General features: G+C 41.7%; 1 protein-coding gene across 1 annotated transcript in view; it reads left to right on the top strand.

Annotated features, from left to right (window-relative positions):
- FBXW8 (F-box and WD repeat domain containing 8) overlaps positions 1 to 21,219 on the top strand; it is a gene marked incomplete at its 5' end in the record, with an annotated part of 50,232 nt that overhangs the window by 21,622 nt on the left and 7,391 nt on the right. The window contains 3 exons of the mRNA XM_010022125.1: positions 1,968 to 2,125; positions 9,637 to 9,833; positions 11,397 to 11,606. Coding sequence (XP_010020427.1) covers positions 1,968 to 2,125; positions 9,637 to 9,833; positions 11,397 to 11,606 — 565 coding nt within the window. The remainder of the gene's footprint in view (positions 1 to 1,967; positions 2,126 to 9,636; positions 9,834 to 11,396; positions 11,607 to 21,219) is intronic.

Here is a 21,219-nt window from a genome sequence, read left to right on the forward strand (position 1 = left end):
TAGGGATGAAAATGAATATTCTGTCAACTCTGCCAGTATTTTATGTCTCCCTTGGGACTTACTTTTCAGGGTCACTTACTGACAGGAGAATTTTGGCTTCCCCCTTGGGAGTAATCTGCTACTCTTTGCAGTTAAGAGAAGCTTGAAAACATGACCCCAACCAACTGAAACATAAAGGGAAACAAAAAGCGGCTCAAAATGAAAATGCTTCCAAATGTTACATGTGTGTCTTGTTGAAGTGGCCAGCAACAGATCTGTGTTTTATCTCTCAGTTTTAAAATATATCTGAAAGAAGCACTTTTCAGTGTTGTAAACAGATGTTGTGGATTGATCTGGACTGCTTGTTCAGTCCAACATGGAATATTTTGCTTTGGGGAAGGAAGCTTCTTTCTTCATCTATTCCTTTCAAATAGTGTTGCTGTAAATTGGAGATGAAAGCAGGATTTGAAGGGGGATTTGGGCTTATTTGCAGAAGGAGGAAAAGGGAGAAGTGCTTCCCCACCCTGTTCTCTTATTTTCTCTTACTGTGTAAAACACTGATGAGGAAGGCAGGTGAAAAGGACACAGTTCTCTCTTCCCGATTCAGTGCAGAGAATTAATGTGCATCTCTTTCTGCTTGACAGGTTTCACCACCCCCTCAGGCACTTTAATTAGTTGTATAAAGTGGAGCATTTTCACCCAGAGATGCTGGGAGTGATCTGCTCAGAGTGCCTGTAACCCGTTTTATGGTACTCCCCAGAGAACTGCGTAACCTGAGTCGAAGTCACACATCCTCCAAATAGTTATTAAGCACTTCACCTCCCTTGTAAATAACTGTTTTCTTTTTCCCCTTATAGGACAGGCAGATAGACCTTTGAGGCTCATGAGAATCATTCTTTTGAAATACTCTACCCCCCAAAAATGGGAACAGACACGAAGCTGATGGGGCAGGAAGCATCCTGCTTTTTCCTACAGAATCCAAGTCTCAGCTATAGCAGAGAAAGACACCTGAGACTGTTTGACAATGTTAATTGTCACAGTTCTGTCAAACTGAATTGTTGGACTGTTCCAAACAGCTATTGAACTATGTTCCTTGACCAGTCTTAGGGAGAGCTTCTCCTCCCTCTCCTCATATGTCCCCTATGACATAGAAGGAACAGTGTTTATGGGGGGTTTTCTTTAACAGGATCTTGTGTGCCACAGCAAAGATGACACAACCATTTCTGTGTTGCTTGCTGTGTAAAACCTTCATTCATTTAGATATATTCAGTAGTATCTGAGAAGTGTAGTTCTGTTTTTTCATGTTCTCATTGGCAAACTGATGCACACTACAGTTTTTCTGATGTTTCAGTGAGAGAGCCTTCTGCAAAGAAGGCAGCACTTTAGTAAGTGTTAATTCTGAAGACAACACTTAATAGTACTAATAAATTAATTAGTCTTCAGAGGCAAATGTAGGCAAATCTGATCTGTTGATGAGACATTAAGAAATTTCTATGAAGAGCAGTGGGTTGGATGGGTGTATGTGTGTGAATGCTTGTGTGTATGTACATAAATGCTCTGATTAAACAGCCTTTCCTTGGCACAACCACAATCACAGATTTTTAAAGACCAAAAAGAAGCAGTTTGAAGTTTTGCCATGATGTAATTTAGACTCGTTACTTGATTGCCTTTTCCCCCTTGAGCACAGCTCTACTTGCATTCTGGTTGTAAAGCTAATACTGATGGTTGGTAACCTGTGGTAGCTCAGTCGTGTCATTCTTGTAGCTCCATTTTACTGTCTAAGTAGACTTATGTTACGTTTAGTAAATGGGAATAAAATGAGCGAAGTTGATGGGCTTGTGCACAGAGTGTTTGTGTAAACAGGAGGAGGATCACTCTAGGAGCCATAAATGGTGTTGGATTTTAAGATGCTTTTTGTTTGTTCCTCCCTTCTCCTGTACTTACTTCTTTTCAGATGTTTGGGGATGAACAATAGCCTTCTTTTCCAGATACACATCAGGAGAAGTGAGGTTGTGGGACACTCGCACCTGGGACTACACAGCCCCCATCCTGGAACCAGTGCATAGTCCTGGTGATGCTGGACCTCGGCCACATGTCTCCTTTGTGAGGATAAACAGCTCCCTGGCTGTAGCAGCTTACGAGGATGGTAAGTAACCACAACTCTCCTCCCTGTTGGAAAAAAAAGGGCTTTACAAAAATGAAGCAGCTGTGCTCAGCTTTTTGTGTGTCTGTAATCCTGTATCCACACACACACACACACACACACACTTGCTTTTATGTGAGAAAGTTGGCCAATAACCCTAAATGCATTAGGAGGCATTGGAACATAGCACCCATTAAAACTGATGTTTAATTCCTACTGGAACTGCTAGACAAAGCTGGAGTGCCAGGCTGTAGTCCAGCCAAACTATCTTAAGCAAATAACTTGTTTTGCTATAAAAATATTAAATATTCTTCCACCAGCTTTTTCCGCTGTCCAAAACTCCCTTGGGATGCTGTGGAGCTTTGTGATGGGAATACTGGTAAACTTGCTTGTGATTAATCTGCATCCTCTCTTGGCGAGCGTATGGATGCATATTTTCTTCACTGAAGTATTGGTTTGCAGTGGTGGGTTTATTACATACTTTGACCTAATATTTAATGAAACCCTAATAAAACCTGTGTTTTAAATATACTTAGATGTTTGTATAATGGGCAACAAGAGACCAACTGGACGTGGGAACAGCAATTATAAAAGTCAGGGTTGGACAGTGCTGGCCAGTTGGGATCCTAGGCTGACTTGCTCACAGAACTCAGTTCTTATCATCTGTCTTTAAAATGTATGGCTTGACACTTGAAAACCTCTCCTTGGGTATGAATAAAGAGTATTTGGAAAGTCAGGGTGCTTTGTACACCTGTTATCTTTGATCCTGGCATGTCTGCATGTGAAAACAAAACCAAAGATGGCTAATCCCAATTAAACCTCTAATGTCCATGGTTTATTTTAGAAGTAAAGTTAATGCTTTTATGTGAAAACAACTGTTTTGAGATGATCAACATCCTTGGCTGTTTTTCTAGCGTGGCTCATGCTGTAATGGTTTTCTGTGGCTAAAAATTGTTGATGGGCAACATATTCTGCCAACAGCAAGTCTGGTATTACAGAATACTCATTAATATTATTTACTCAAGTAATAGGAAATTATAACAGTGATAGTTTTAAGTGTTGGCTTTTTGTCCAATGTGCCAAACAATGAGGTTCTTTTGTTTGTTTTCTAGTCTCCCACTGACTAATCTAATAATTTGTCCGGGGTTTTTATCTGTCATATTCCTTGTTGTCAGTGCTGGGTGTGCTGTGACTAAACTAGTTTGCATAAAGCTCAGTGCCTTTTTATTCTTTTGGGCAGAAATTTTAATGGGCTCTGTGATATGGCAGTTACTCTGACTTGAGAAGCCTGGTCAGAATAGATTAGTTTCTCTGCGAATAGGGAATTATAAAGGCTGGTTTTAGAAATTTGACTAACTGGAATCTGAAGGTGTGTATTTACACTTTGGAGGAGAGAATGATTTTCAACTTGGGGAGGGAGAGGATGACTTTGAAGATAATGTGTTTGATTGTTCTTTGTTGTACTTTTCCAGCTCCCTTTTCTCTTTGTTTGTAAGTTTGACTAACACAGAGAAACCATCTGCTAGTGTTGGAGGTGGTGCTGTCAGGCAAAGAGTCTAGACTTCTCTGTCGAATCCCTGGCTCGCAGACTCGCTCAGATAACATCAGTTTCTCCCAGTTCAACAGAGCTCACGCAGCGATGTCCTTGGCATCCGATCACAGGGAAGAGCTAACAGGCAGATTCTGCTCGCGCCGTGCCTGCCTTACAGCACTCTTCTGCCGGTTCCGTGGCAGCAAACGCTTCCCAAGGCAGATGAAATATAGCAAGGAGAAAGGTTTGTCTTCCTGGGATGCCTGCATCCAAAGTGAATTGTAACTCCATGATGGTACTAAAGCAAAATTGAATTGTGACGTCTGGTGAGTGTTTCCAGTGGCGTCAGCCTCTGAGAAACAAGCTGCAAGGAGAGGTAAATGAGAGAGAAATGTATGGGGGGAAAATGAAGTTCCCTTCACCTATGCCAGTGCTCAGTGGGGGCACTGTATGTACACCTGGGGCAACGGGACTTGGCAACTTGATCCACAGTTGTGATTTTTGAATTCCAACCCACTGGCCTCATATTTCTTCTGCCTTGTTTCCTATTGTCAGCACTGGCAGTGCTCCAGTTTGATTTTACCACTAATTGTGTTGCACGTTACCGAACTGAAATGAATCAAATCAAAATGCTTTTCCTGGAGCATTAGATAAAGCCGGCGAGGGTTCTGGGTAATGAGCAGATGCTGCTAATGCAGGGACAGTAGAGGCCTTGCCAGGACTCCATCTGCTCCATGCTTGCCTGACTTTGGCTGGGAGCCACAGCTTTTGGGAAACAGCAGTCTACTTCAGCCATCACTCTCCCCCCTGTCCTCGGAGTCTCATAGTTGACTTGAAAACAATGTGCTGCAACAAGAGAACATACTTTGGGCTCTTTTTCTCTTTCTTAAATGCCATGCTTCATACACATGTAGACATGGCAGGGAGATGCTGAGCTGCTGCCCTTCTTGGTAAAGCTTTGAGATCCCTTGGGAGGAGTTCATTGTATTTCACAAGTTGCAGAGGAGCAACATGAAGCAAAGGAAGGTGGTTTCTGCAGGGATCAGAAATGCTGTTCCTTGTTGGCAGGCTCCAGGAAGGGAATTTTGGCAGTGTTACTTTCTGGGACTGGAAATCTGCTTTCTTGTCCATTCTGATGCCCTTAAAGCTGCTCACAGGTATTGTCCCTTCTGTACCCTCTCTGCAAAGATAGAAATGGAGTACTGCATTTGGTGCCTTCTCCTAAGTGCCAGGATATGCTGTAGGATAGCAGGGAAACAGGCTGGCTCGGAGAAAGGGAAAAGTTTTTGAAGAAAGTAGTATATTTATTCCCATCAAATATGTGCAGGTGGGTTTGGATGCAGAACTCCTGGTTTGGGTAGGTGGCATGCATTTCACATCAGGTCAGGGACTTCTGCCTCTGGAGCGTCCAAGTTGGGAAGGAAATACAGACTTTCTTGTATACGCCTTTCCTGAGGGACTGTAGAGGGATGGTGTCACTTGGAAAGCTCTGTAAGAGTAGTGGAGATAAAAGCTGACAACATTTGGTGGAAGCTGATGTGGTTATGGTAAGGTAAAGGCACACCTCATGGCTGAGGTCTGGTGTCCCGCTGTTGAGTACAGTAAGTAGCTTGTTGGGTCTGCTGAAAGTAGAGAAATGGCCTTGCAGTGCTCCTTTCCACCTGAGTATTGCATCTACTGTTTGTACTCCAAAGGAGTATGATGTTATCTGGAATTTATGAGGAAATAGATTAATGTTCCCAACTGGAAGAAAAGAATACATGTAAGAGGTGTTTTCAGGAGGTGAAAGAGTTCTGTTTTGTTTAAATCAAGATGAAGGGGCAAGACTGCTACTCATAAACAGGAAAAACATCATGTAGATGGATGGCAGCTCTGTCCTTACCACACAATGCTGTTCAGAAGCTGAAGTGAATGACCATGAAACCATGAGTATGTTCAGATTCCCTGCTCTAGCATATACAAAATTCTGTCTTTTGCCTTTTCTTTTCCCCCATCCCTAGATAAAGCACTCGTAGGTTGCTTTATATCTTTTCTAAAGCTGACAGCAACTGCTAGCCCTGTCGTCTTTATGTGGAAGAGCTGATGTAATGGGTCATTAGGAGCTGTGTGTAGGATCTTCCACACCTAAGCACAGCCCTCCCTCCACTTAGCCAGGTTTGCTGTTGGCAGGTAGCACAAGCAGGCGGCCGTGCTCTGCTGTGATGTGCTGTATGACACTGGCAAACACAACCAATATAGTATTTACCAATGTGATTTAACATGTGATTCACAAATGTGATTTAACATGTGATTTTGCCCAGAGAAGCTGTGGCTGCCCCATCCCTGGCAGTGTTCAAGGCCAGGTTGGACACAGGGGCTTGGAGCAACCTGCTCTAGTGGAAGGTGTCCCTGCCCGTGGCAGGGAGTTGGGACTGGATGAGCTTTAAGGTCCCTTCCAACCCAAACCAGTCTATGATCCTATGAATGTTTTTTTGCCTGTGTTTATGTTGCTTTTCCCTGTTACAGGATTAAAGTATCTTACAGGAAAAGAGATACTGGTGGCAGAAGTGTTGCCTTTTATACCAGAGAGAAACGTATTTGAAAACAAATGTAAAACTCAGCTGCTCTTGCAGGATGTCTTTTGTGCTTCCAGCTGCAAAGAGGGGAATAACTAGAGACAGGCACTGTAATGGAGAACAGCTTCCAGCCTTTCACATTTGATCCAGCAAGAGATGTGTAATACTGGCTGATGCTTACTAAAACTGGAGTACAGTCAGGATCTGTGGTGCACCGTGTAAGGGACAGTAGTCTTACAATTAAATGTTTAATGCAAATACTTGCCCATTGAGAGTGAATTGCAATAAATGGACCTTTCATCAGGCCACATTTCAACAATATATTGGGTTAGAAGAATTCTATGTACAACCTTGGCTGAACTGATAGATGAGACGGCTGGTACAGTGATCGTAGTGTGAAGTGTCAGCAATTGCAGCATCTTCATCAGCTTCTTGCACTTAACTAGTTTCCTTGAGCCAAAATGAAATACAAGCAAGCAAGAGTTTGAGGAGTTATTGTTAGAGTTCAATTGGAATAACCACAATTGTGGTGCAGATTTCAGCATGCTGAGAAAGTGTTGCTTATAGTTTGGAGTTAATGGCTTTCTAATACTGTTCAGAATAGATAAGTAAAACCAAAAAACGTACTGAAGATACTATATGCTTGTAACCTGAACTTCACCTTAGCAAAGATACTGCTTTGGAAATGAAGTGCTGGTCACTGCTGGAGGCAGGAAGATAGACTCTTTAAAGTAGTGATCTCATCTGCACTGGTAAATCTTATGCCTAATATTTTTTATGTTGCTATACTAATAACTAACTGTAATGGTGGCCTTTTTATTCTGCTCTTACACAAGCATGATTGACTGCTGCGAAGGCTTGCATGCTAATAAATACATCTTGCTGTTTCTGCAATGAAATACAGAGTATTCTGAGGAGCACTTGTAGACTCAGTAGTAGCTTTACCTATTGATAAAAAGAGTGGGGTGTTTGCTTCTGTGCAAAACTTCATCATGTTTTCCTGCCTTCATACATGAATGCATACACCTATTTGACAATAGTGCCTTTCCACAGAAGGTCCTTGCATGCAGTAGGTGAAGCTTCCAACTGGTAGCAAGCAGGAGATGATGGAGGATGTATGTACAGAATCATACACTCTTTTGGAGGAGGGAAGAAGCAAGGGGGGCAACCAATACCTTTGTAAGCAAATAGTTGTTCATCCTAATGAGAGAAAATGGTCTTTCTTTCACTCTTTGCATTCCTGAACAGTCCTTTTTTACTCCTTATATTGTGCTCCTTCATTAAACAGATGTTAACTTGTGTCCTGACAAGTCGCTTGGGGTTTTTGATGTTATCAAGGGTGTTTTCACACCACATTGTCAATCTGTGTTTGCCTGATAGAATTTTTAGATCTTCTGGGTAGATTTTGCTATGGAACATCATAATAGTGGCTTTCTTGCCCAATTCTAGAGAGCAGAACTCTGAATTCTGGGTTTCCCAGTTTGCTCGTGTGGTTAGAAGAGGGTTCTTTGACTTGAGTATTTTGGAGCATTTTGCAGAACTTTCACATGTTAATACACTGCTAAAACCAGCAAAATGCTCATCACTTGGATTTTCAAACAAAAGACTTCACTGAAAGCAAATCACCTTCCTTCTTCCCCCTTCACAAAAGTGGCCTTTAATTGGCTTAAATGTTCTGCAAAACAAGTTGGGAATACGGAGTAGCTTGGCAACAATATTCCTCATCTGATAAAGAGGTCCAGTTCTAACACCCATGATCCGCAATCATTACAGTCTTTTATGATGAATAGTTTTTTGCTTGCTTGTTTGAATCAGCTGTGCTGGAGGTGAGACTTCGCCCATTCCCTTTGTCTCAGCTTGGAGCCAAGGACTCACTGTGGAGGCACAAAGCAACCAGGCTGCAGAGGGAATCCGAGCTTGTACTGTCCATTTGTATTGGTTAACTTGTGTTAAGCTTAAGTGTGTGTGATATGAGCTAGCATTCTGTTTTTCCAAACCAGTTCAGCAGTTATTTACCTTTCAAGCAATTAACATAATTACCATTATGCTAAGAAGTAATTTTGGGAAGTTCTGCTCTGAGCCCTTATGACTCCATCGGGACAGTTTTAGTCGGGACTTATCTTTTTGATGGAAGCCTAATTGCAGTTTTGGCTTTGTGTGAACAAACAGAGGCAGCTAATTGTTTAGGCAAATAGCAGATTAATTTAAATATTCATCCCTAATAAAACAAAAATGGTCCCCATTATGGTCCTCATTCCCATGGCGAGGAATATAAATATTCAGTGGGAGTGCCATTAGACAGGGATCTTAAGGATTATCTGCATTATTTCACATTGGTAGCACTTTCCAGATACCAAATAATCTTTACAAAAGCTAACATAAATCAATTTAAACTCATTTAGCTACCATTTCACTATGTGCAGTTTCATTACCACACTCTTGCTTCACCTCCTTTGGGACGTAGCAGGAGTGTTTGCAAACTGGCACTGGTGCCCATCCACAGCTGTCTGTCAGAGCTTTTATGTCTCCTTCTGAAGGAATAGCTATCATTAATCATTTCATCATTAATGGCTCAAGTAGAAGGAAGGCTTCTGCAGCCGTGTCTATCACATCTGAAGATTGCTTCTCTGTTAATTCAGTGCAAAGGTGGCCCAGAAGTCTCCAATCCAGTCTGGCCTTTCTGGTCTGTAATATGCTCCCGATTGCTTCAGGTTGCTCTTACTCAGATTATTGCTTTAATGTACCACACTTTTAAATCAAGTATTGGTGATCTATGCCATTGAAAAAGTGCAATTGCAAATGTTTTGTCTTTCAACTCACAGTCCTGTATTCCTTGGGATTTGTATTCTTTAGCTTTTTGGACACTTCTGCATTTTCTGTTTTCCCAGAGCGTCAGGATCAGGAGCTGGTTGTAAACTGTTAAGAATGGTATTAAAATCCCTGACCTGATTGCTGTGTGTGCAGAGCTTCAGATTGTTCACTTAAAAACTCCTCTGTTTGCAGCAGGGTGACTTCAGTTTGAACGTGGGTTCTTCCTCACTATTTTTAGTGAACATGGAGGGCAAATCTATAGTAGAACAAGAATTTAGGTATCTGTTTAAGTCTGATCTTCTCCAAACATGAGAATGTGGGAGAGGTCAAGCAGTCTTCTTCAAAATAGATACCAATGTTAACTGAGAGTCAAAAATTAGGAATTATTTAGAGAGCAACAGAGCCTTTAATGCCAGAGCATGTCATTTTGGAAAGTTTCCTCTGAACCTGTTACATGGTGCTGTGCAGCATCATGAAATTCTGGTTTCCTGCCCTACAGTCTCTTTTCTGTATATTAACTTTTTCCATAAAGAATGCTTTTAAGCTTACATCTTTCAATGCTCTTGTAAAGTTCTGTTAAATTCTAAGATAACACAGTGATTATCTTTTGTACACAGGGACAATTAGCATTTGGAACCTGATGTTCGGGCGGGAGCCAATCCATCATTACCAGCACAATCAGAGGATACAGGCTTTAGCTCTTGGTTCAGAGGGTGCAGTGGTAGCAACGGCATCTGGCTTCGAGGTCAAAGTGGAAAGCCCTGATGACAGAGGATTCTGGCAAACCACAGCAACATTTGACATCCAGAAATTGGTGAGTCTCCAGCTTCATTCCAGGAGCTCCTAATGCACTCATTATTTTTGGTACAGTTGAGCGGGATCTTATGAAAATCTTACAAGAACTAGGTGACAGCATTATCAGCTAGAGGTTATGATTTTGAAGCAGGTTAATGGATGAGCCTTTCATCACTGAAGAGCAAGGGTGAAATGCTGGCTGAAGCTACAAGTGAAAATGAATAGAAGTCCATATGGTGCAGGAGGTTGGCTGTTTTTAATTATTTTTTTTTTTTTGTCAACATTAAACTAAGTTGGCTCATTTTGCAAATCAGTTTTCTCGCGTAGAATTGGAGCTAAAACTCGAGGTCTCATTCCAGATCAACGCGCTCTGATTAATTCTGAGGCAGGATATTGCAGACGAGCTAATAGCATCACTTGTGAAGCTGTAACTAGTTGTGCAGCTTCTTTAGGTTGCACCTTCTGTCACTCAAGTTTTGAGACTTATTTTAATTAACACTCAGAAGCCGTCCCATTCTCTGAAGTTTGATTATGTCTCAGAGCATCCACATTGCTTTGAAAGGGGAAGGAAGTGTGTAGGAATAAATTGGCAAGACAGCTTCTCTCCTACTGCAGGAAGCTGACTGCACAGCTAATGGGTATGAAGTTGTGATTTAAGCCACGTCTGACTAATCCTCAAACTTAAGTCAGTCTTACAAGACTTAAATCAACAAAATCCCCAACCCTTTAAAGAGGTTTCACAGTAACGGTGTTAGAACACCACCATGCACTCCACTGTAGTTGGATCCATTTTACTCTTGCATCTTGCTTGCTGTGAAACGTTAGTTTGCCACGTGTGAAAGGCATTCAGGACACCACACTCTCTTCTACCCCTCCCGTAGTGAGACTTTCCAGCTCTGTCTTAGCCATTGACTGAAATGGGAAAAGCAATTCTGGTCATGTGACAGAAAAGAGGGAGCTGATATTTGGGCTGTTCCTAGAGTCCTGTGATGACTTTTCTGTTAATCTAGGTTATATAGACATGATTGCAGGGAAAGCATCCATTATATTCAAGGCCAGGTTGGACAGGGCTTGAGCAACATGGTCTAGTAGAAGGTGTCCCTGCCCATGGCAGGGGGGTTGGAGCTTTCAGGTCCCTTCAACCCAAACTACTCTATAGCTCCATGTTAGTTCCATGCATGTGTTGTCTCTTCTGGAGCGCTATATTTATTTTCTAGCCATGGTATTTTCTTCGTGTGTTTTAACCTTATGTCTCTCTGTCATTCATCTGAATGAGTCCATTAAGTGTTGTTCCTTTCTTGGATGTGACATTTTGGTGTGTTCTGTTGTAATATATTCTGATAAGTTATTTAAATGGACTAATTCTAAAGATTGAGGCTCATTTCATCACAGGAGCTAAACTTGAAAAGTTCAGAAAAAATTGGTACTTGGTCTTTGTCTGAAATTAGTCCATAGAACCATAGAATCATCGAATGGTTCAAGATAGCAACAGTCACTTCAGCAGTTTGTTCAGTTTAGCGTGTGGCAGTAGTGATGTAAAAGGAAGTTTTGGCTTAATAAAAATTAAGTCTGCTCTTTTTAGGTCAACTTCCTTAATCTGGTTCCAGATGTTGTGGGAAATCCAGTGACAGTAGCAGCTGCAGAAGACATTGTCTATCTCCTGAAAGCAGAAGATCCTGGCAAAATTCTCCATTCTGTCTATGGTCAGCCTGTGACGTGTCTCGATGTGTCTGCTCATGAAGCAGCCTTTGGGGTCAAAAACTTTGGCTGGTTATTGAATGAGCCCAACCAGGTATTTACATTTTTAGGTTAAGATTTTTTTAGACCTTCATAATTAACAAAGGAAAAAATTTATTCTGCAGACCGTTTCCTTCCCTGCTATTCAGCTTTTGACAGTAGAGGGCAGGCATTCTTTTAATGCCATGTGATGCTTCTGTTAGTGTTCTTATAGTGGGCTAGAGGAAAGAAACTGGTTCACAGTGAATACTTTGCATTCTGTGCTCCTCAGTGAGTGTCAGCTCATTTATGCTGCCACAGTGGCCTTGTAGGGGAAACGCATCTCAAAAAAAACCCCAAAACCTAAAAACCCAGCCCAAAAAACCCAAACATCCCTCAACCTTTCTGATGAGGACATCCTGAGCTGTTTGCATATACAGCTTTGTACATGCAAATGTGAAATATTTGGAGGATGCTTCTGTTTTTTTAATGCACCTGAGTATTTGAACTAAGTTACTTCCAACTTGGTGAGGATGGTGCAAGTGTTGTATTAAAGGAAGCAAAATGATAATCATAGGTTTGAAGCCCCCTGTGCTGCACTATGCTGCTTTTACCAGCACATATTAGCAGTGGCAGTGTAAATCAAACCCGGACTGGTTTTGTAAACCTGCTGAAGACTTACGGCCAAGGCACACTTCTAATGCAGCTCTTGTCAAACTTCTCTGCTTGCAGGAGGGGCTCTTTTGGGCTTGCAAACACAAATAGGTAGCATAAATAATTGTATTTTTGGGGGCTCAGAATCCTACCTGAAATCCCAGGTAGCTGGTGGCAGCAGCCTGGACACAGCCTCACTCCATTGCTGGGACCAAACTGCAGAAAGACCTCTTCCCAGATGCCTTGAGAAGAGTTTCTGTCCCTTTCCTACATCTTGCCTAACTTCTCCGCTCCTTTATTTCACTCCGGTGTTTGTGGTTTCACTTTAGGCATGTGAGGGAAGGAGACTGCTTCAGGCAGGTGGAGAGAGAAGCAGGAGGTGAGCACCCAGGTGAAAGGAGCTGTGGTCTGTTAGTGTAACAATGCAGTGTTTTCTTTGGCAAGCAGCTAGAAAGCTTTATTTAAGAGTACCTCTGTGCTAGGAATAAATGCATCCAGCTGCATCTAATTCCCCCTTAAAACTCGTGTTCACTGGGGAAATGCCGAGGCCACCATAAATACCTTTAGGGTTGAGAGATGCTGTGAGGCCATGCTGTCTTTATTAATTCCTTTGCTGTCCTAATCCAGTTCTTCTCCCTACAGAGGTGGGAGGTTAGAAGGTAAAATTGCCTCATTCAGGGGCATTACCTCCGTGATTGCCTTTGGTGCCTCATAAAGGAATAGAGAAATCTAGTTAGGCCCCCGAGCAGCACTCAGTAAAGCCGGACATATTTCCTAATTTACTTCTGAACTCTTTGGTGTTTGCTGGCAGATTGTATTAAGCAGAGCAGCAGTGTGCATCCTAATCAGGGACATGGGACCGAGGTGGCCGGGCTGTGTGTGACAAGGACACTCACTTGGCATTGCTGCACCAGCTGACATCACACTGGAAATTAATTACTAATGTCTATTGTGATAATTCTCTGCCTCACGCAGACGTGAAGGGACTTCACATTGGCTCATTACACCGGTCACCAGTTGACAGTGTGGCTTTAGGAGAGCTTTCCCTCTTGGAAATGGAGTGGTGAAGAATTCCAGCCCTGTTTTACTGCTAGCTGGGTTGCTGCTGCTTCTCAGTTTGGGTTTTTCTTTGGTTTTCCTGAGGAATATATTTTTGCTGTAGTGTAAGCTCACAATCCTAATGCTACTGCCTGATAACCTGCTTTCTGATCAAAATATAGTTAGGAAAACCACCTTTCCTCCCTCCCCCTTTTTTTAATCATTGTCTAATTTTAACCAACTTGACAGCAGAGGAGAGATCTGAGGCATAAGTTTTGTAAGAACTTTTATGTTGGAGAGGAGAAAAACATCAAGTCTCTGGCATAGTCTTGCCTGCTGTTAGGTGACAGGCACACGTGCAGGAATGAGGGGAGAATAGAAATGCTTCATTTGTGAGGAGTCCAGCTTTCATTTTATTAAGCATCAGACAACCCAGGTATGATGCTGTTTCTTGAAAGATTATCTGTTTAGTGCTCCTGGAGCATTTTGTTTTATGTTAAGCTAAGAGAAATTGCTTTGGTGAAGGCTGTTTCAGCTGTATGAACCCCACATGGAATGTACTCTCTTCCTTAGTTCCAAATTCTTGAAATACTGAGATCTGTGTTTCCCATAGAGGCTTATACATGGCTAATGACATAGATCTGTTAATGAACCACTAGCCCTGGCTTTCCCTGTCAAGCTTAAGTGATGCTAATGACATCCACTGGATATGCCTTGAAGGACGGTATCTAGCAAATAACATATTACCCTGTGTCATGCAGTTTGGAGACCCAGGATCTCAATGCTGCAGCAGCATCCCAAAGTCTTGCCATTCACGTGTTTGAATTTTGGGTCTGAGCATTGTATCTAAAATGAAATGCACAGATTTAATCTAGAGTTGGCTTTGGTCCTCTTCATGTCAGGATAGAAACCTCCTCGACAGGTAGCACTCTAACTGTCAGGGTTAACATCATCTGATTTCTGATGCAATTATCTCACTGATTGTAGGATGTGAGTGAATCTTTTCTCATAGTTGGTATATTTATAAGCTTCCCTGAGTGGACCATCTGCTTTAAGTAAGTCCAGTCTCCTACTGTAGCTTCAGGTGAGCTTTTCTGCTTGTGGATTATTTCTCTGAAATTTGTAAGTGCTTTATTCTCTTGGGATGGGGGAACAAACCCACTTTTCTCCTGTATTTAGTTGAAATTGTTTAACATATTCAACAGTTTTTGTTGATAGAAAATAATCAACATGGGAGGATTTTAGTGGTTTTTCCACCAAACTAATCAACATGGGAGGGTTTTAGTGGTTTTTCTACCATTTTTCTAGCATGGAAGGGAATTTTTTTTTAAACTCATGCTTTTATGCTTCATAACTTTTATGTTATATGCATTATAAGGTGCAGTCCAGAGGATGTCTGTGGTTTTGGTTGCTTTGTGCACAAATTTGAACCTTACTTCAGAACAGTTAGATGGGAAAGAGGAGTGAAGGGAGGATAGTCATGATTTTAGAGACTCCAGCTTAGAAACAGAAGGCTGGATATGTTGAAATGGGGTGTCTTGGGAGTTGTTTATGCTATTGCAGTTTCATCTGTGTTAAGCTGGTGACTGGCTTGTACTTGATAAATGGCATTCAACATCATTTGTCTCTTATCCTCATCAACTGATATAGTGTCTAGTTTTGCTCCTCTGTTTAATGGTTCCATAGTGTTCTTCAACTGCTTGCTAATGTGAGTGTATCCAGTAGAATTAACCACTTGAAATGGATGTTATGAATTAATAGTAAGTGGAAAAACAAATTTTAAATAATCCTTTAAATTGAGTTTTATACTCCACAGTCTCTCTTGGATGATGTAATTAGGTCAGAGCTGCTTTATATAAGCTCTTACATCTTTCTTGCACCTTATTTTAGCTAAAATCCTCCTCTTTGTCAACTAGTAAGCTTGCATTGTCTTTTCTGGTGTCATGTCTCCAGTTCTTGTTGAGTTCCAAAGACTTCACATTATTTTATCTTGATTTTTCTTATTTAAAAACTGGGTGGTTTTTCAGTTTTATTAACCACTGTGGCCCATGTGGATAGTCCTCTTTTCAATTAATTGATCTTTCTGAACTCTTGTTTTAATACCAGAAGAAGTGCAGATCTTGCTGGTGACTGAATTGGAATATATGGGACTTGCCCAGTTGTTTCCCTCTGGGGAGCTGTAGGACTGGGGAGGGTTAGCAAATTGTTGCAGGTGGAAGGTGGTTTAAATACCTTTTTCTTTATAAACTCTTTGGTACCATATGGGAGAGACAGAACTCTTTTTTCTGAGGATCTGAACTGTGTAAGTTTTGTTAAGTCAGCCACTGTAAGAAATGGAGTCTATAGACAGATCAGAAGTCCTTGCCTAAATTTTGCATGATATATGGATTAACCCCTCTCTTGCTGAAAAGTAACAACCATTCATCTTGGCTTTTTCTGCGTTTGCAAATGACCAAAATTAGTTTTTCAAGTTAAAAATAAAAGAATCGCTTTTGTACTGGCTGATGTTAAAGATGCCCCATCCCTGGCAGTGTTCAAGGCCAGGTTGGACACAGGGGCTTGGAGCAACCTGCTCTAGTGGAAGGTGTCCCTGCCCGTGGCAGGGGTTGGAACTGGGTGAGCTTTAAGGTCCCTTCAACCCAAACCATCCTATGGTACTATGTTGTGCTTTTATATTTGTATGTTTATGTGAATGCCTCAAAATTGGCACAGCTGTTTAGGTAAGTGTCTCAGGGTTTGAAAATCCAGCTGCTAGGATGTGCCGTGAGTGTTCAGGGGGATAATCAATAAAACCAAAAGAATTCATTCAGGTTTTTAAGAATTACTTTGCCTTCCTTTTCCCTGCCCTATCCTTAGGTTAGGGGAAAATGTGTTTCTGGACCAGGTCATGGTTTTTTAGTGAGTAGGTGGCTCAGTGGGCACACGTGCTGTCCTTTCATCTCTGGGTACCTGAACTCTTACATCAGCCTTCAGCCACAAGTCAAATGAGTCTGGTGACCTCATTCCAGGTCCTTGCAGACATCTGTCCACATCACAAGCCCATCAAGGCTGGCACTGTCCCGGGGGCTGGCAGCCGGGGCTGGGGCAGTGTCCAGTGCTGGAACACCAAGGGTTGCAGGTGCATTGGCAGAGTCCCACTGCCTAAGCTCGCACACTGCCTGCACAATGCTTGGCTCTGCTTCTTGCTACCAGCTTGGGGTCTCGCTTTTTAACTCCTGTCAGATGAAAACTTAGAAGGAAAAACCTACACTTGCCTTTAGCTTCATGTGTAGTTTTTACAGCAGATACATGTGGAGGGGAGGGCAGTGCGTATGGTGGCTTTTTGTGCTGCTGGATTTGCTGCAGGCTGGTTAGACCATGTTGTTTTTGCAGTCCTCTGCGTGGGTCTTTAAGCATTGCTTGAGGCTGCTTGGTGCAGCTTGGCGCATGCAGAATGAGAGCTCTCCCTTGCCAGCCTAAAGTCACCTTTAGGATGGCATGAAAGTCAATTTTCCACATGCTCAGAGAAACGGTTGTGTTACCAGCTTTATACAATGACTTCTCTCTGGCAAGAACTTGCAAAATAGTCTCTCTGGCTGGTTGTCAAAAATTACATCATATTGGAGTAAACTGCTTTTAAATCAAACATCCATTATTCATGTATATTAACTGCTTTTTTTATTTATTTATTTTTCACTGGCTGTTTTGTGTATGATTTACTCTTTTTCTTTCTCTCCGATTGTCTGTCTGTCTCCCTCAGCTGCTTCTTTTAAATCTTAGCTCATCTTGAAATTTATGGAGCCAGAACACTTATCTCTGTGCACAAGTATCAATATGCTGACCTTGCATTTGTTAACAGTCACATTTTGCTGTTGTTGTTGCAGTGCTATGTGCCACATTTACAGTAGGCAATTCAATACATTTGCACTGGGAAACTGCACCCTTGAGGCTTGTAAACTTTGAAAATATTCTTTTTCCACATCACTTTAGAAATAAAATTCAAACTTGCAGCAGTCTATACCATATGTTTTACTCAATTTGATGACTTCTGCCGCCAATGCATGTGGAACAGCCTTACTGCTTTTTGTAGATACCCTTCGAATTGAATGGGTTTGACCTGAGCAAAAACCAAATCCCTTTTATAATTCATGGTGGACTTGAAATTTCATGACCCTTTCTTTTGTTGGCAATACTTGTGTGTATTGTGCCTGTATTGAGGCAATGTCTTGGGGTTTTTTCTAATTGGCAGAGGGATGGGCAGGAGGAAAAGGGGGAGAAATGTAATCTGAAATTCAATGCAAATTCTGTTCCCAAAGTTGCTGCTGATTCCTCTGCCTCTTCGAGCAAATCAGGGTGTTCTTTTAATATTGTTTTGATCCTCTGTCTCCAACATGACAGACAGAAACCTCTATCCTAGACAGTTCTTTCTGAGAAAGTGCTTCTTCAAGTGGTTATTTGGTAAGGAAAGGGATGTAGGTTTTGAGTGTGGTATTAGAGTATGCTCTGCTAATATTTATGATACTCCATTCAATACTTCATCTAAATAATAACTACATAGACTGTACATAGAGTGCTGTGCCCAATTCTCAGGTTTTACTGAGTGGTAACTACTGACAAGAAGCAGAAATGTGATTGCAGAAGGAAACCAGCTCTTCCACAAAGCAGTTGTCTGCTGGCTTTCAGCCAGGACAGTGGGTTTGAACACCCCTGCTCTTGTTGAAAGTACCACAGGCTCTTTGATAACAAGTGCTTGGGGATTTGTTGTTTTAATGTTCCATCCAAAAAAGACATCTCCAACAACACAGGATCCCAAAACACCTGCTGGGGTATTGGACATGCATGGAAGAGTTCCATCAACAGCATTTCCTTCAATTCCTTGGTTTTTCTTGGAAGCATCTCAACCACACTACATCGACCACGCTTGACCTCACTTAGCTGCAAGATGTAACAAAGCTCACAGCTTAGCTCTTCTGGCTACAGAGACTTTAATTCTTTGTGAATTAATTTAGTTGTCTGGTTCGAGTTCTTGGACACCATTTGGAGAGAGCTCCTCATACCCACTGCTCAGCAGCTTCGTGAAGAGCAGTAACTTCTCCTTTCTTCTTCTGCCTGGTCTCTTGAGTTTGCCAGCTTCTTGGTGCATCTGTCTGCGAACAGTGGCCACAGGTTGAGACTTTTCTAGCTCGTGCAGTAAGAAGGGAAATTAGTCTAATGCACTGTCTTAACAAAAGAGAGAGTATGAGCATGAATAATTAATACCTCTAGTCTGTGGCAACCGGATAAAATGAAGTCCCATTTGCTCAGCCTTATTAAAAGAGAGAGAGGGAGAGGGAGAGATGGTAAAGGTTGTTAAGGGACTTGTAACATGGAAAGAATCGCCTCCGAGATGGATAATGTGTTTTCTAATCTCTGTGGTCTTTAACTAAACATAATGGTAAAGGTACTCTGGCTATTTCTGGCTTGTTGAATTATTCAGCATTCTGGGAGATTGCCTGGCTCTCTGCCAGTAACTTGGACTTTTCATTTGAACAATGTTAATAGGTAACACTTTTTATTTTGTGTGTTAGATCCTGATACATCTGCACAGAGTATTTAATGCTTTTCCTCCCCTGTGTCCCTGCAATCCCTCTGGGGGAAGGGATGCTCGTTAGTGTGTTATCCCAGGGCACTTCATTTCACACCCAGATGCTCTTGGTTCACTTACCTTCACTTCGATACCTATTAGGTCACTGGTCTTGGGTGTCCATTATAGGATTATAAATACCTTTAAAAGGGTAATCCCTTTGCAGTGTGCATTATAGGATTATAAACCTCCTAAAGACCTTATGCTTTATCTGCCCTTTAACATGCAGACCCTTATTTCAAGTCCCTGTTGACCAGGTATTTTCATTATTTCTCCTTGGCCTTTGTAAAGAAAATCCTTGTTGCCTTTGGATATTATGGGAGAGCTCATCACAAGTGTTCTAGCAACTTCAAAACTGTCATCAGGATGCTTTTATACCCCCTGTCTTCAAGAAATTATTATGCAGATTTTAAGAAGCATTCTGAGTTCTTTTTGTTTCTTTACCTGTCAGTTTGTCTGGGTGAGGTTTGGAAATTCATTTGCAGACCATAAAATCACTCAAGACAGAAGCTGAATTTAAAGATGGGTAAAACCTGGGTGTGGAAAATCACAAAGAGAATCTTTTGTCCAATGATAGAAGTAATTGAAAGTTAGAAATTCACACGTGCATCAAAACTAACCCAATAGTCTTTAAAAGCATGGAGACTGACGTGAGAAGAGAAGGAATTGGAGGAGGTAGGAGAAGATAAGACAAAAGCTTTCCTTCCAGTGCTGTGGATCTGAACCTTTCTTTTCTTACACTCTCTTCCTTAAATGCAAACACTTTAAATTGGTGACCAGCTACAAGTTGTGTGTGAAGAAATAAATAATGCTTTGGCTGGTGCTACCTACATATGAGGATTGCCAGAGGTCTCAGATGGAGAATGTGTAATATTTGCCCCAGTGTGTCAAACAGGGGAGTCTTTAAATGCTATATGGAAGCAATTTTTCATTGTAGCCTTTCACAGCCATAACTGCATTTTCAAGGATGTATCCTATGTTTATAGGATAGATGGGAGCTATGGTCATTTAGAGAAATTAATAGTTTATGGATGTTCACTTTAAGTATTAGCCCCAGGGGACTTTTGAGAAAGCAGCATTTGTCCCTCTCTGGAGTTTCAGTGTACAGCTGGGAAGGGCTGATTCAGAGCCTCAACTGGGAGCTGGAACATGCTGCTCTTGACCCGAGCGTTTATTGTTCTTAAGTTGAATTCAACAGTTTATTGACTTTGTCTTTAGTTCAAAACTTTCCAAGGAGAAATTTGGTTGCCAGGCACAGATATTAATTTCCTTTGCACTGAAAACTGCACAAAGTACCTTGCCAGAACATCATTACCTCTGGGTTTGGTTAGTGAGCTCTTGGAAGCCGTACTGCAAGTGAGAACAGGTTGTAAATTGGTCTTCACCTTCAAGACTAATGTTTTCAGTCAGTTTGTAACAACTTTTTCATAGCTATGGAAGTTGAAATTCATTTTGAGCCACATTTAGTCTCCTTGCAAATGTAGAGTCTTCCTTGCTTTACAGAGATTGGGTAAAATTGCTTTAGTTTTGGGGGTCTTAAGGGTGAAAATCACATGCTAACAACTGCTATTTGAGGCAGCTTCACAAAGACAAGGCTGGGAAAGGGAACTGCTTGGGAGATTGTAAATATTACAAGCAGCTGAGGAAGTCGGGTATGAATGCGTTGACTCTAACAGGGAGCTGATAACATGTCTGAATAAAACTGTGCCTGCTCTTTAGCTGGGAGAAATGGCAGGTGGAGGAAACCTGCAAATTCTCTGCCTTTCTTTGCAGTATTCCTAGACATTTATGAAGCTTTAATCCTGTTGCCTAGAGGCATCCATCGCAAAGTGATCCCCTCCTGCTCTCTTAACTTGACATTTCAGATGCTTACTGAAATGGCAGAGATAGGAAGTAAAAGGCTGTATCACTACCACTATTGTGGCAAGTGTAGAAATGATATGTACAGATAGTGGAATATTTTTAAGCTGCATGTGGATATGATCAGAAATGTAGAAGTTAAGAATATTGATGTGCTGTTGGCATAGTCCTGATGATGTTGCTGTGGAAGCCCTAAGTTCTTTCTGAGGTTTTAACTCCTGTTACTCTTTTCGTGGTCATAAGTTTCTTTTAAATTAAAGGAGCATCACCATGAACTTTGGTGATGTTTATGGAGTTATGGAGGCCCAGCTGCTGTGCTGAGCTCCACTGGGCTTTGACCAGTACCTATTTCTGTTTCTAAAAATATTTGCTCTCCTAAATTGAAAAGCCCAAATAACTAAACCTCATCTGGCCCCACCGGGGAGACAGTGAACGTGACTAAACCGATCACTGTGCAGAGGGGAGGAGGGCGAACAGACAGGAGAGAACTCGTACCCTCTTCCAGCCTCTGGTCGAATCGTCTTGGATGTTGCTT

Source organism: Nestor notabilis, unplaced genomic scaffold, assembly GCF_000696875.1.
Source record: "Nestor notabilis isolate BGI_N333 unplaced genomic scaffold, ASM69687v1 scaffold33959, whole genome shotgun sequence".
Classification (NCBI taxonomy): domain Eukaryota; kingdom Metazoa; phylum Chordata; class Aves; order Psittaciformes; family Psittacidae; genus Nestor; species Nestor notabilis.